This window comes from Alosa alosa, chromosome 4, assembly GCF_017589495.1.
Source record: "Alosa alosa isolate M-15738 ecotype Scorff River chromosome 4, AALO_Geno_1.1, whole genome shotgun sequence".
Taxonomy (NCBI): Eukaryota; Metazoa; Chordata; class Actinopteri; order Clupeiformes; family Clupeidae; genus Alosa; species Alosa alosa.
The window spans coordinates 17,511,469-17,525,897 of NC_063192.1; the positions used below are offsets into that span (position 1 = coordinate 17,511,469).

General features: G+C 44.8%; 1 protein-coding gene and 1 pseudogene across 1 annotated transcript; one reads left to right on the plus strand and one right to left on the minus strand.

The window, feature by feature from the left end:
• Positions 1–524: 524 nt before the first annotated feature.
• Positions 525–8,744, minus strand: LOC125293002 (annotated as a pseudogene).
• A 422-nt stretch (positions 8,745–9,166) lies between these two features.
• Positions 9,167–13,829, plus strand: ribc1 (RIB43A domain with coiled-coils 1). Its single transcript, XM_048242339.1, has 8 exons — positions 9,167–9,309; positions 9,540–9,760; positions 9,878–10,098; positions 10,193–10,307; positions 10,603–10,721; positions 11,243–11,479; positions 11,906–12,072; positions 13,667–13,829. The coding sequence occupies exons 2-8, from the start codon at positions 9,562–9,564 to the stop codon at positions 13,746–13,748; spliced, it is 1,140 nt and encodes a 379-aa protein (XP_048098296.1). The 5' UTR covers positions 9,167–9,309; positions 9,540–9,561; the 3' UTR covers positions 13,749–13,829.
• The last annotated feature ends 600 nt before the right edge of the window (positions 13,830–14,429 follow it).

A 14,429-nucleotide genomic window follows, 5' to 3' on the forward strand; every position in this document is an offset into this window, starting at 1 on the left:
GATACTGAGACAGGTCAAAAGTCAAAACCTTACTGATGACGCAGTCTCCTTGCTGTAGGGAAGAGAGAAGAAAGACAATCGAACATATGCATAGCACCATCTGTCATATTCTTGTTTATGGATATAAAACCTTAGCCTGGCCCTGCCTACCTTAGATCTCCTATCAGGGAGATACTAGTCTGGGACACGATAATTCACTAACGTTTCCCTCAGACAAAGAAAATGTCAGGCCAATCACTGACGAGAGGGGAAGACAAAACCGAAACTTATTGTGATAAACAGTAGCAGCAACACCTGCAAACATCAAAAAATGCCGTTGGACGAATGCAGAAATGTATTTACAGCAAAGGTTGACCCATATACATTGTTTCCTGACTGCTGTTTATTGTCAGTTTGTTAAGTTTAGATGAAGTAGGAAGTAACATTAGGAATCTCTGATCAATGTGATTGGTAAGGCTGGACCAATTATTTCAAAAAAAAAAAAAAAAAAACTGTGTCTGTGGTGAATTGCTTTATGTACACACCTCAGGGTAGACCCCAAGCAAAGAGTCAGCCTTGGTGTAGAACGCCTCTTTCAGAGAGATCACGATGGCCTGGAAATTCTGCACTGACTGATCCTTTATGTAGTTAGTCACCTGTGCATCCAGTGTAGTAGAACAAACAGAGGTCATATGCAATTCTTCCAAGGACTTGGCTGTCTACAAGATGTACAAGATAAAAGGTAAATATTTTTCAAACAATAGAATTGCATCCAGCTTTAATACCTTTTGGAGGGTTCTTTTGAGTTTCACAATTAAAATTCAAAACCATGCATATCAGTATGCATTTTATGAAAAAGTATGCATTTTTATGAAACTTTCTATTTATACAATTTGGAACTGAGATGTTGATGTTAGCTAACTAGCTTCTCTCTGACCTTGCCTATGTTAGTGTTATCCAATGCTGCATCAATCTCATCCAGAACAAAAAATGTAGCTGCCTTGTAGCTGTAGTACATAAGACAGAAAAAGAAAAAACAGTGCACATATTATAGCACTACAAAAATGCCATATCAAGTTTGAAATCCAAACACAAATTTAAATATCCACTGTGTGATAACAGGGCCAGCCTTACCTGAATGGCAAATAACAGAGCCAGGGAGGTTGTCCATGGGACGGAACCTCTTCCCAGGAGCCACACAGTTGTAGTTGATGCCATCTAAGTATGGCTCCTCTGGGTTCTCTGGGCCCAGGAAGGCCTAAGAGGATAAATGATGCCCTTAAATGAAACCATTGAACTGCATCATAGTTCATCTTTGATAAGGCCTTTTAAAGGCTTCCTCACTGGACATTAATTTATTGATTGTGACATTAGCCTTGATCACAGTACCTGTGCACCGCTGTTGCGTGAGAGGGCTTTGTAGATCTCATCAATGTTGGTGGCAACAGACTCGAAGCAGGCGTTGAAGCGGTCAAATCTCTCCTTCTTGATCTGTTCAAATGCCTGCTTGGCTTTCTTTGCTCGTTTACGGGCGGCTTCAAACTCTACCAAACATAAAAGACCAAAAATCCCTTCAGATACTATGGATAAGGATAACTAAAAATGTCAAACACTCTCTCTATAGCAACTTCATCTCTTTCAGAATAAAAATACAGTTTAAACCGTTTTCCAGTCTGTGGTTTTAAAATATACCGCATGTCTCTGATGTGATCATTTTCTCCCACCCCTGACATGCTCTCCCCCCATTCCTCTGCACCCACCGTCGCTGGTCTCCTAGAACTTGTCCCTCTCCAGCTTCTCCATGGCCTTCATGTTGGGGGCGCTGATCCGCTGCAGGACGCTCTGCTGCTCGTTCAGCCTTTGCTGCAGCGTGTTCATCTCGGCCTTGATCTCCTCCTCAGACAGAGCATCCTGGGGGGTAAGAGAAAGGGGGGGGGTATTCTGCTCATCTTGCCTTAAAAATACGCTGACAGTCTCCTTCTTAGAACCAATGTCACCAGCTCGGGTCTGTGCTTTGTGATGGCGGCTCCAGTGTTCGGGTTGATGAATGTTTCATGCGCTTGGGAGAGTTTGGCATACCTTCAGGTCCTCGGAGAGATTGCTGTAGTCGATCTCTATCAGGGCCTCTTTGGCGTGAACAGAGCTGGAAGTCTTCTGACTGCTGACAGATTCCTCCACCTGGGAGCTCCCCTGGGCGGAGAGATGGGATTAATGCATCTGGGGGAAAAACAAAACACTCGACAGACAGGCAGTGAGTCAGCAGGAAATCAAACAGGCATTAACTGCTCTTCTGCATGTGGTTTTGTATTAAGTCATTTTCTGTGATTGCCATACCTCTCCCTGGCTTATATCATCCATGGTGCCTGATTTGAGTGGCAGCCGGATGTCTTGCTTCTTGCAGACTTGGAGCAGGTTGTGTCTGTCACTGCGTTTCTACTCCAGTTTGGTTTCAATGGCTGTCACCTCCTGCTGCAGCTGGGTCAATTCTCTGTAAACATAATTTGGGGAGCTGGGTTAGCATGCAGTGACCTGAAAGTAAAGGGTTCAATTCCAGAGCAGCTGTCACTGTTGTGCCCCTGAGCAAGGCCCTGAGTTGCTCCAGTGAGACGGATGTAAATCATTCCAGATAAAAGCATAAGCCAAATAAATAAAGATAAAGATAATCATCAGAGCCTTATCAGACATATCAGACAAGTAAACTACAGTACAACAGCCCCAGAATATTCTACAGTCACCAAATACCAGAATCACAATCTGAAGGCCGTTCAAATCTTTTTGAATATTTCATTGACAAATATGACAGATATGGTTGATAGAAATGCTTGTGTAAACATACTTGTTTGCACCACCAAGCTTCTTGCGAATCTCCTCCATCTCACGGTTTTTGTCATTCACTTCTGACTTTTTGGTGAGGTGTTGGTTCTTCAGGTCTTGGAGCTGAGCCATAGTTTCATCAATAATCTTCATGTGTCTGTGCTCCTCCTACATCAACAAACAGTACAAAAGAGCTTACACGTACCACTACAATCAAGCTTTCAAAAGTAATTTTGAGTAAGTTGTGCTAAATTCAATAGTGCTCAACAAGCTGCACACTGATATGATACATTGAAATGAGACTAGCTAGTAGCTACTCTAGCTTTCCTGTTCCCCAATAATGCCCCCCGTTACCTTCTTAAGTCTCTCAATTTCACTCTCATCCTTCTTCACCGTCTGTTCCCACATCGTCACTTTCTCCTGGTCCTCCTTCAGCTGGTTCTTCTCATAGTCCAGCTGGATGGCCAGACGAGTCTTCTGGGTCTCAAACTCCAGACTGGAGAAACCACAAGAAGGTGTTTTTAGATATAGTCTTGGATGCCAGCAAACAGAACAGCACAGTCTGGGGGGGGGGGGTGAGGCTTACCGTTTTTTGGCTATTTCATTCTGCCTCTTCACCTTCTCTTCCTCAAACTCTCTGATATTTCTCACACCAATCTCTTTACAAAATTCCAGAAGGACTTCATCCTCCACCTGATGAACACAAAGCAAGAAGTGAAGTAACAGTCTGCAATGTACAGGCAGTTCTTGACGTGAGAGACGTGACGTGAGAGGCTTTGGAAGGAAATGATCTGGTACCAGATTCATGCGGTCCCTGAGCTCTGTGATATCCTTCTCACGGGACTGGATGATCCTCTTGATGTCGTTGATACGGGGGCCAAGATTGGCAAGTTCACTCTCCAATTTAGACTTCTCCTACATACAATTTAGTGGATGTTAAAGAGAAAACAAAGAAGTAAGTAAAGATGCCAGGGATTAGAGTTCATATAATAACACTGCCATAAGAACGAATCAGGGAGCTTACTGTTTTATTCTATTCTAATTAAGGTTACCTTGCTCAGTTTTATTTCTCTACCTTGAGCTCCTCGGTCAACTTCTCCTTTTTGTCTTTCAGTTTGTCGACCGCCTTCTCATCCCAGCGCCTGGCCATGGCCTTCAGGTCACTCGCTCCGCCAGATATGACGCCCGACTTCTGGAAGAGTGTACCATCCAGGGCTAAAAGAAAGACATGGACAAGGGCCCTTTAAAAAGAGCACCAGTGGACCGTTTCATAATGAACGGAGAGGTGAGGCATATGTATCAGCAGATGTTATGCAATTTCCATTTCCCCAGTGTGGACACATGCATGAGTGTGTTTGCTGGTGCTTCACATGAATATTAATGCACTGTATATTTCTGTGATGTTTATAGACATACATACAGGATACACCAGTGCTGCATCTACCTTGTGTCTGTAGTATGCACCAGTGCTGCATCTACCTTGTGTCTGTAGTATACACCAGTGCTGCATCTACCTAGTGCTGCATCTACCTTGTGTCTGTAGTATGCACCAGTGCTGCATCTACCTTGTGTCTGTAGTATACACCAGTGCTGCATCTACCTTGTGTCTGTAGTATGCACCAGTGCTGCATCTACCTTGTGTCTGTAGTATACACCAGTGCTGCATCTACCTAGTGCTGCATCTACCTTGTGTCTGTAGTATGCACCAGTGCTGCATCTACCTTGTGTCTGTAGTATACACCAGTGCTGCATCTACCTTGTGTCTGTAGTATACACCAGTGCTGCATCTACCTTGTGTCTGTAGGGCCCTCCAAACGCAACCCTGCGTGCATCCTCCACATTCTCACACACCAGCGCGTTGCCACAGGCGTACTGCAGAGCCTTCTTGATGTGCGTCGTAGCGGATCACATCAATCACCAGCTTAGCCCCCCGCAGCTCGCACAGCTTCTCGTCGGTAGGCTTCACCTGCCGGGCAGAGCCATGTCCATAAAAGGTGATGTATGCTCATTGACCGTGCCAAAACAGAGCGGAGTCCAGTGACCGCGGTTAAGTCCTGTACCTCTAAGTAGTCAAGGGGCAGAAAGGTCTCTGGCTCCCCCCTCTGCTCTTTGATGTACTGGATGCAATCCCTGCCCATCTTCTCCGAGTCCACAATGATGGCGTCCATGTTCTTTCCAAGGACCTTGGTCACCGCAATCTGAAACTTCTTCTGTGTCGGCTGGCACAAATCAATCAGCCTGCCATACTACATGCGACAGGAAAAGGATAAGCCAATACAATATATTAAGAACATTTGAATAAGTTTAGGCATATCCCAATATATTACAAAGATAAAATCTCTGTGCACTGGCTGTTTGCGGATCCCAGGTGCTGGTGATGTGCAGGAATAACAAAAAAATATTTAAAAAATAAAGACTATCACCACATGCTGGTCTAAAATTAATTGTTTATTAGGAGTGAGTGTCGCGTTTTGCTGTTGGCTTCCTCAGGTCCACTCTCCTAATAAACAATTAATATTAGACCATTAAATTGAATTTAATTGTTGTTGTAAATAATCTATGTAAACTATGACAGCACACAAAAACCTCTGATAAAACTGTAATACTTTATCACTACACAAAATAAGAAAACCTTTAAGTGTAAAAAAAAAAGTTGAGTTGCTACAAATCAATACCTACTAAGTGAAAAATCTGTGGAAAAATTGAGGTAAATTTTTGTAGTGTTAGACCTCAGTCTTACCACAGAGCCAGGATACAGTCTCTTGATGCTGTCCATGATCTCAGCCTTCCGCTGCTGTCTGCTGTTCTCCTGCCTGTCAATCCTGGCATCTCCGAGCTGCTCCATGACCTGCACCCCACATCAGGAATACACAAAGACAATCCTCTGGGTTGATCCTATGCTGGCTCCATGCATACACATGAAGTATTGAAGTATTGAACATTGAAGTATTAACTCTCTCTCTTCTTATACAAACGGGTGCCATTACTAATTGCAAAAGTTCAAATTCAAAGAAGGTCAGACTCCAAGAAAATAAATTTATCTTTTTTAATCTTTTTTCAAGTACAGGGGTAACAAACAAACAAACATTTTGGCCAGTTAGGCCTACATCAGTGTCTGACACTGATGTCAGACACTGAGACACTGATGAAGGCCTAACTGGCCAAAATGTGCCCAGCATAATGAATGTTCCCAGTGACAGACAGGCTATGTTGAGGCACCTGATTGAGCTCCATGTTTATCTTATCAATCCTCCTGTTAGCCAGCTCCACCTCCTCTGTCAGCTCCTCTTACAGACGCTTTTGCTCATCCAGAGACTGACTAGGATACAGACACAGAGTGGCTAGACTGCAAGTGGTTTGCTGATTAAGAACTTGGGAGACACTTATGCAGGAAGTCTTAGACAAAGCATACCTGCTGGTTGCAATATAGTCCTCCAGCTTTTCAATTCGCTTTTGGTTCTCCTCTATCTCCCTGATTTTCTGCTTGATCTTGGCCTAGAGGGAAAAAATCATAAAGTATCTTAACTTTTGTATATGTACAGTACAGGGCATTAACACCAACACACAGAGGAATTCATGCTCTACCTCTGTCTCAACTTTCTTTCTCTCCTCGAGGTCCAAACGGTCCTGGTCGGCTTTCTGATCCCGGTTGAACTTCTCTAGTTCCTGTGCGAGTGTGGCAGCCCGCTTGCTGGCCTCTTCCTTGAGACGGTGGTACTGCTTCACCTGGAGGCCAGAAAAAATCAGTGACACTTGTCTCTCTCTCTCTCAGACGCCACTGACCTGCAAAACTGACCTGGTTCTCCTCCAGCTGGAGATCCTGTCCCTGGCTCTGCGCCTCCTCCTCCATGCGCTCCTCAAACTCCTGTCTGGTCATCTCCACTGCCCCCTGCTACTGATCCAGCTCATCCATGTCCGCTTTGCGCTTCTTATACATCTTCTGGGCGTTCTGCAGGGACTTGCCGCGGCCTCCAGCTTTTTAATCTTGTGAGCAGTGTTCTCCTTGGCTTTGATGTACTGCGGTCGCTTTTGATTCAGCTCAGCATCTTTCTCTCTGGGGGTTTGAGGAATGCAAGTGTAAGCACAGACTGAGACTTGTATTGAACTGAATAAGAATAATACACATTTCAATAACAGATTTAATTATTTTCAACAGATACATGGAGTAGACTTCAAATTGTTTTATTTAGCAGTCATATTTATCCTCCAAGGTCAGGTAGAGAATTGTGAAGGAGTACATATCTGCAGTATTTTTACTTGAAGTAAAATTTGACAGTTATGTCTCCTGTCAACTACAATCTTCAGTTCTCTGTACCATCTCCAGAGGTCAGTAAACCTACTCTACCTACAGCTTACTTTATCTCTTTCTCCACATTCTGCTGGTCCTTCATCATCCTCCCCAATTCCTTCTTCTTCTCCTTCAGCTCTTCCTCAATGTGATCCATCTTTTTCCTGTCTTTCTCAATCTCACGGTTGCGGTGGGAGAACTCCCGATTAAGTTTCTCGATCTCTGCCTCATTGTGATACAGCTTAAAGAGCTGCAACTGGACATGAGCCCTCGCCACCTAGTCCTTGAGTCTCTGGTACCGCTCAGCCTGATAGAGAGAGGAGAGAGAAAGAAGTGAAATAAAATTGAATCACAAAATTGAATTGTGAAAAGAGGGACAGTTGTTATATTAATGTTATAATGCAGCATGACTATATGGAAGATATTGAATAACTAAATGGAAAATCCATCATACTTCCTCCTTTTCTTGCTTGGCTTCTTTGCGTTCGGCGGCAATATTCTTTTTGCGATGGTAATTGAACTGCGTGTCCTCCTCTGCTTTGACCATTTCCTTCTTCCTGCGGACCCACTCATTGGTTTGCCGTGGATCTTTGGAGGATGGGAAGTAACGCTCAAACTCATTTTAAAGCGCAACAAGGTGATCGCGCACCAGCTGCGAGAGAAAGGCCCCTGCCTCAGTCTCCCAAAAACCCCACTACTGTTTGGAACATATCAAATACACCCCGGTCCACTCGTCGTCCCCACAAATCAAGCTTGGCTTTAAATGCAGCGACTTTATCTGCCAGTTTAAAAACAGTCTTCATTCTCCCCTGGAGTGACCGGTTGAGGTCATTAAGCAATCCGAATATGTTACACAGGTAAGCGAGTTTTGACACCCAGTCCTCATCACTAAAATGTGCAGCTTTTTTTCTGTAAGAAATCTCTGCGGCGGCTCTCTCAACTCAAACACTCTGGCCAGTGACCTGCTAAAGATGCTTGTTTTTTGTTGCTCATTCTAGCAGTTTAGCTAACTTCGTGTGACATACCTTTCGCCAAGAACTGATCAAGTGAAGTGAGCTGACCTGAGGCTGCGCAGCGCTGAAGGCAATATGTAAAAGTGTTGAAGGCGGGACAGACAGACGTAAGAAAATAGACCTTGCAAAATGCAAACATGCGTGCAATCAAACAACTGCATATAGGCCTGTGCCATGTAAAAACGTGACATTATTGCGAATTAAATTTAGTTTAGTTTGCATGCATTTTTTTTTTTTAACTCGTCGTAGGCTACGGCCCGGTTAGAATGTCCCGCGGCCCGATGTTTGGGGACCGCTGCTCTAATATACCACTGTGACATAGACTACCCCTTGAGCACAAAGGGGGTGGGGCTGTAGTTACAAAAATAGATAGATATAGCCTGCAGTTATTCCAGCGCAGCATTCCACAACGCAGGTAAACAAACAATCATTATATGCCAAACAACACTCTTCACGGCAGCCATAAATCAAACAGACATATGTTAGGCTGTCTGGAGTAGCCTCATGTGATGGACATGAGCTATAGCCTATCTTTATTGACTTACCCGATTGGGTCCAATAATTGCGGTGAATTTATCGAAAGGACCGATGATTTGGCGACCTTTATATGACTTAAAATGTTCTATCTCTATCAATTTCAGGTAGCCCATAATGATGCAGTAGCTTAATCAGTTGCGGTAAAGTGAGATTATTTAGGCGACTTTTCTGCGGTGCGCAGCTGGTGCAGAGGGGAGCTAAGTAGGCTACAACCCGTGTCCATATTTCCAGAATGTCAATCGTTTAGTCACCACTACGGGAATGCATTACTGGTGTGGCACAAAACATGCCCTGAACTTGTAAACTGCAATAAACATGCACATCTCATTGCTTATCTTTCTATTCTTTGAACGCTGGTGGTTGGTCTCGCGAGACAACGTCTAGACAGAATGTGCAGGGGGAACCAAACCGAGCCAAATAGGCTAATCCAAATATAAAATAAGTCATGTGGTACAGCTATACATCGACTATATTAATACTCTAAATAGATAATAAGACTATTTTAAAATGATAATCATTTGATAGCCTACACAGTTCTACCCAACCACAAGAGAAACGAGATATTCATGTTTCCATGGTGACAGGATGCGTCAAACAAAGTTTTGGGCCAGGCGCAACACAGTTTCATTTCATGGACAGACTGGATAGGCCTAGGCTATATTGTTTCTAACGAAAAAGGTTTGCAATATTAGTAGCCTACGCAATTAGCCAGGGTGAACCCAGACGTTCACCCAGACTTCTACTTAATCATAGTCTTATTTGATTTAGCACAGTTTTTAATTGCCTTTTCGCAGGCTATTTCCATAGCCAGCATTTCGCCTGGTCTAATGATTATTTAGCAACTTAAGGCTACAGCAATCAAGTCTTTTAATGAACCCTTTTGTTTATTTTGTTTTATTTTATTAAAGGGGAAATAGTCGCAAGGGAGAAATGTATAAAGTTGACCTGCCTGTGGACAACTATGTGGCTTTGGCGGTGGAACGCCGAAGGGCTGCTGAGGCGGCGCGCCAAAGCAGAATCTTCAACCCCAGGAACCGAGTGATAGGTTTGGACCTTCAAGCGCTGGATCAACAGGCAGCAGAGAGGAGAGAACGGGAGGAACGAGAGAAGGAATCTCAAAAGGCATACGGTAGCCTAACCATTCATCCTAAATGTAGCAAGACCTCTCTTCGTCCACATCAAATTTATATTGTGGTTCTGTACATTTTGTGAAGTGGTTAAGCAATGGCATGTATTCATGTTACAGATGCCTTGCGCGTGACAAACGATCACATGTTAGAGCAAAGTCAGCGAGAAGAAGAAGAGAGAAGAAGAGAACAGATGAAAGATCTGGTTCAGTTCAGGGCCACTTATCAGCGTCCAGAATATTCTCGTGATGCCGACCTCACGTGTGACCGACAAGGGGCGCTCGCGCTTAACCTTTCCATCCCAGAGTCACTGGGGCCTGCAAGCATGCAAGTATTTAAGGTAGGATGGTGTTAAATAGCCTGTGCTCCTTTTCTTTGTGGTTTGTAACCCCTGTGAATAGCGTGAACAACATATTGTTTCTGGGTGTGGCCAGGGAGAGGACCTTGGGGAGAAAGAGAGGAAAAGAGCTCAAATCGAGGAGACGGAGAGGCAGCTGAGAGCTCAGAGAGAGGACACAGAGAAACTGCGCCTGTGGCACAAACATGAAGGTGAAAGCAGAAATGTTCATGGACATTTTCACACCTGTCCTACACGCTTAGTGCACTGCAATGGAAATATCCTCAGTGGCTCTTTGATCACTTAAATGGCTAGAATTGTGTGGATATACACATATTGTGTATGACACACATACACTCCACACACTCAAACTGGGTCTTTCTGATGGGTATACAATGCTGCCTCACTTTGTGTATTTTTCTGTGTGTGTGTGTGTGTGTGTGTGTGTGTGTGTGTGTGTGTGTGTGTGTGTGTGTGTGTGTGTGATCATGTTGGTATATGTTTCAGAGCTGCAGCAGGATAAGTACCTTGTGCAGCAGGACCTGAGGTCTGCCCATCTCCAGGCTCTGGAGGAGGAGGGCAAGAGAGTTGAGCGTCTGGCTCTTACCAGCTTCAACCAGTTCCTGGTAGGCAGAACACAGGCTTGGCAACACACACGCACACACACCCCACTTACTGTGTGATGTTTGCAGAGTGTGTTCATGCAAATTAACATTTTCAAAGGCGAGACCTTATTCAGTAAAATGCAAGACATTTATTATTCATAGTGTTTGTTTTAAAGGAAAATAACTTGCATCATCAGTGCCACAGAAAAATAATTTTAATTGATGCTGTATGTGTGTGGGTGGTAGTGCTCTCCTTTTAAAAGAACTGCCATTGTGGCCTTGGATTGTTTGTTTTCACACAAATTAGCCAGAGGGAATTGTAATGAGGTGTTACGTTTTTGGGCCCCCTCTTTATGGCCTCCCAGGCAGCAGAACTTGACATTGCTTTTTATGGACTTGCACTTAACAGATGCTACCCAAGTGTTTTGAATGGTGCCAGTCCTTTCTGACCGGCAGCTGGTGTGCTTGTGTGTGTGTGTGTGTGTGTGTGTGTGTGCATGTGAATGTGTGTGTGTGTGCATGTGAATGTGTGCTCTTCACAGGCCGAGGAGCGAGCGGCGAGAGAGAGACGCGAACGTGAGCAGAACATTGGCATGGCGATGGCTGAAATCCGCCACATGGTAACCTCTGATCTCCTGACCGAATGTCCCGAGGCTGCAGAGCGAGCGCCGTGGCCGGGCTGGGGTCAGCACGTGCTGACGGACCGCTGGAGAGGGATGACCGCCGAGCAGCGAGCTGCCATCCTCAGGGAGCAGGAACAACAGCGCCGAGAGAGAGAGGTAAAGAAACAGGGCTAGGGGGGCGCTGTGGCGCAGCATGTACTGGTCCGAGTGCCCATGGGGACCCAGGTTCGAAAAAATGACCTCTGGTCATTTTTTCTCGATTCTCACCCCATCTCTCTCTCCCACCTTACTTCCTGTCACTCTTCACTGTCCTGTCAGGCAAACAGCCTGCAGGCAAAAAGCCCCCAAAAAATACTTTAAAAAAAAAAGAAATGGGGCTAAATATGGTCAGCCATCCGGCTACTATAGCATCCCCAAGCACGTCTCCCCAGAGAGGGCTGCCGGCGCTGCGGACGCTGGGAGCGCATTACTGCAAGGAAATGTGCTGACCGCTCGTTTAGCTGCCTCACTTCCTGCGCTTCGACCCATCGTTCTATTTGTGCCATTATCCCCTGCTCTCCTCTGCATTTCATTTTCGCTCAGAAACAAAGAGAGGCGGAGCGCCAACGGGAGAAAGCCTGGGACCAGGAGCGTCTGGAGCAGGCCAGGGCCCTGGAGGAGAAGGCCAGGAGGGAGCATGAGCTGGACAGACAGAGGAAGATGGAACTGGCCCGACACAACCAGCAGCTGGCCCAGGAACAGCAGCAGCAGTAAGCAGACCGTGGCTGAGCTTTCTTTGCTGATGCCACCTAATTGTTAAGAGTTACTGAAAGCAAGACATATTTTGGGGGGTGCTTGCAAAAAAATGTCTTTGTGTCTCTCCTGGGTTCTGCAATCAGCAACAAAATTTTCAACACTATTCGGCTGCGTCAACCAATTGCAAAGCGTCCAGTGAAACAACCATGCCTGTGTGTTATTTGGCATGTGTGCACCACCTTGAAGGTAGGGGGTGCACTCCTGTGGTGGTCTGGCAGAAGTTAGCAAGAAATGCTAACCTTCTTTCCAACGCCCTCAAAGCCATCACAGTGCTGTGGCTTCACACGCTTGTCCCCAGAGCCCATCAGTTACCAAGACAACAGGCCTCCCTTGAATACTCGTTAAGGCAAGGTAATTAAACTGATGTTGTGCAGATGCAAGCAGGCTGGGCTCTAAAAGACAGATTTGCAGCCCGCTTGCTCCAGTACCGCTCACACTCCACCAGGCTAGCCTCACCCTGAGCTGAGCACGCATCAGACCATCATTAATCACCCATACAAGATGTGTTCACACGTCGCAGGCTAGCACATTATGATTGACAGTTATATTTTTGTGATGTACTTACATATGCAAAAACACTATGCAGGGTCGTAGGCAATATTGAGCTCCTTTTCACAAACATGCTTCACTTGCCATTTGCTCGTGCCTGTTTAGGTTTAGGTCTGATGGTGAAACAGAGCGTATTAAAGAAGCACAGTATGAATTCGAGGAAAGAAATCAAATTTTATCACTTAGGAGTAGTTTTTTTTTTTTTTTTCATCATACACCTCACACACATTTGAGCACTTAGTCACAGCTAGTAACAGTTAAGGGGTGTGTGTGTTTTAATTGTGATGCCATTGTCAGTGTTCCTACCACCCTGTGTGTGTAATTGCCTAGAATCATCTGAGTGGTCACAATTTAGTGGTTAGGCTTTGACAGCCATGATTACCAACCTCCTGCAGATACAAAATGGAATTTAAATGGGTTGAGATTTTGGGCAAAGTCCTTTTACGCAAGTCCCTCCACTCGGCGGCCATATACCAACGTTTTATGGGCACTCATCGGGCACAGTCTTTGGGTCGAACTGCGCGTGTGCAAGGCTTCACTACACCAATCTTGCTCCAGCGGCGAGATCACAACACATGATTGGCACGATGTCTTCACAACACGCCATATGATTGGCTTAATGTATTCACATGTCGACGTTTTGCCGAGGAAGGGGTGGGATATGTGTAGACAACGGCCATATTGGCGTGACAAACTAGCCCCATGCATTTCTATGGAGTATTTTTTGAGTGCTGTGTCTCCTCATTAGAAAGTCTCTGTTTTGGGTTGATAAATTTGACATTCACTCATAAAACTAAAAACATATTTCTTCTTCAAGTTGTGGAATTTATATGCATTTTCTATTGTATTGGTTCTGTTATGATCTATCCAGACTGGACTTATTTGGCTTTAGAAGTGAGGTAAATCAGAAAACATAAATAATTTCAGCTCTCTTGCTGTCTGGCAAACTCTGAACATTAGTTTCTCTCTCCCTTTTCTTTTTCTCCTTCTCTGCACCAGTCAGCAGTACTTGGACAAGCAGCTTTACACCAACCAACCGGCGGTCAGCTACTTCACCCAGTTCAACACCAGCTCCCGCTGATCACCAGCCTCTTCCCAGTCACAGCATCCCCACACTATACTCAACAGCAGAGACAAAAAAGCTTTTTCCACTCGTACTGTAGAAGTCTGGTAATCCTGTTATTTTGCTGTGTGCCCCTAATATGCCACTGTACTCAAGTCAGTGAGAGGATTCATGTCTTCCAAAGTGCTAAAAGATTATACCCCTCTCGCACAGGGCTTTGGTTTGAGGGAGAAAGAAAATGATATGGATAATCACAAAAGGCGACATCTGTTTTGATTGAGATTGTTCCAAGGGTTTTTATTTATTTATTACGTAATTACAGTGGCTTATTCATCATACGAGTACAATAATCATTTCTTCCTCAGAAAAGAAAGCCAAACACAAAGCGAACCTCCCCTCCCCTCCCCTCCCCTCTCTCCTCCTTCAGCTCTCCAGCTGCCAGTCACTCCCACCCCTCCCGTGGCACAGACAAACCCAGCACACAGTGTAAGGGGATATGCCCACACAGACTGGCACACACACACAGGCCTCCCCTTCAGCCACATTCTGATAACACTGCAAACACTACGTCCACTCAATCCACCGGTGCTCAGTCATCTTCACAAATGTCTTTTTTTTTTTTTTTTTTCAATTTTAGTTTTCTGTTGTAAGTATAGAAAGGTCCTAAAAGAGAAGTGACGATCAATCAAGGTCCTCAAA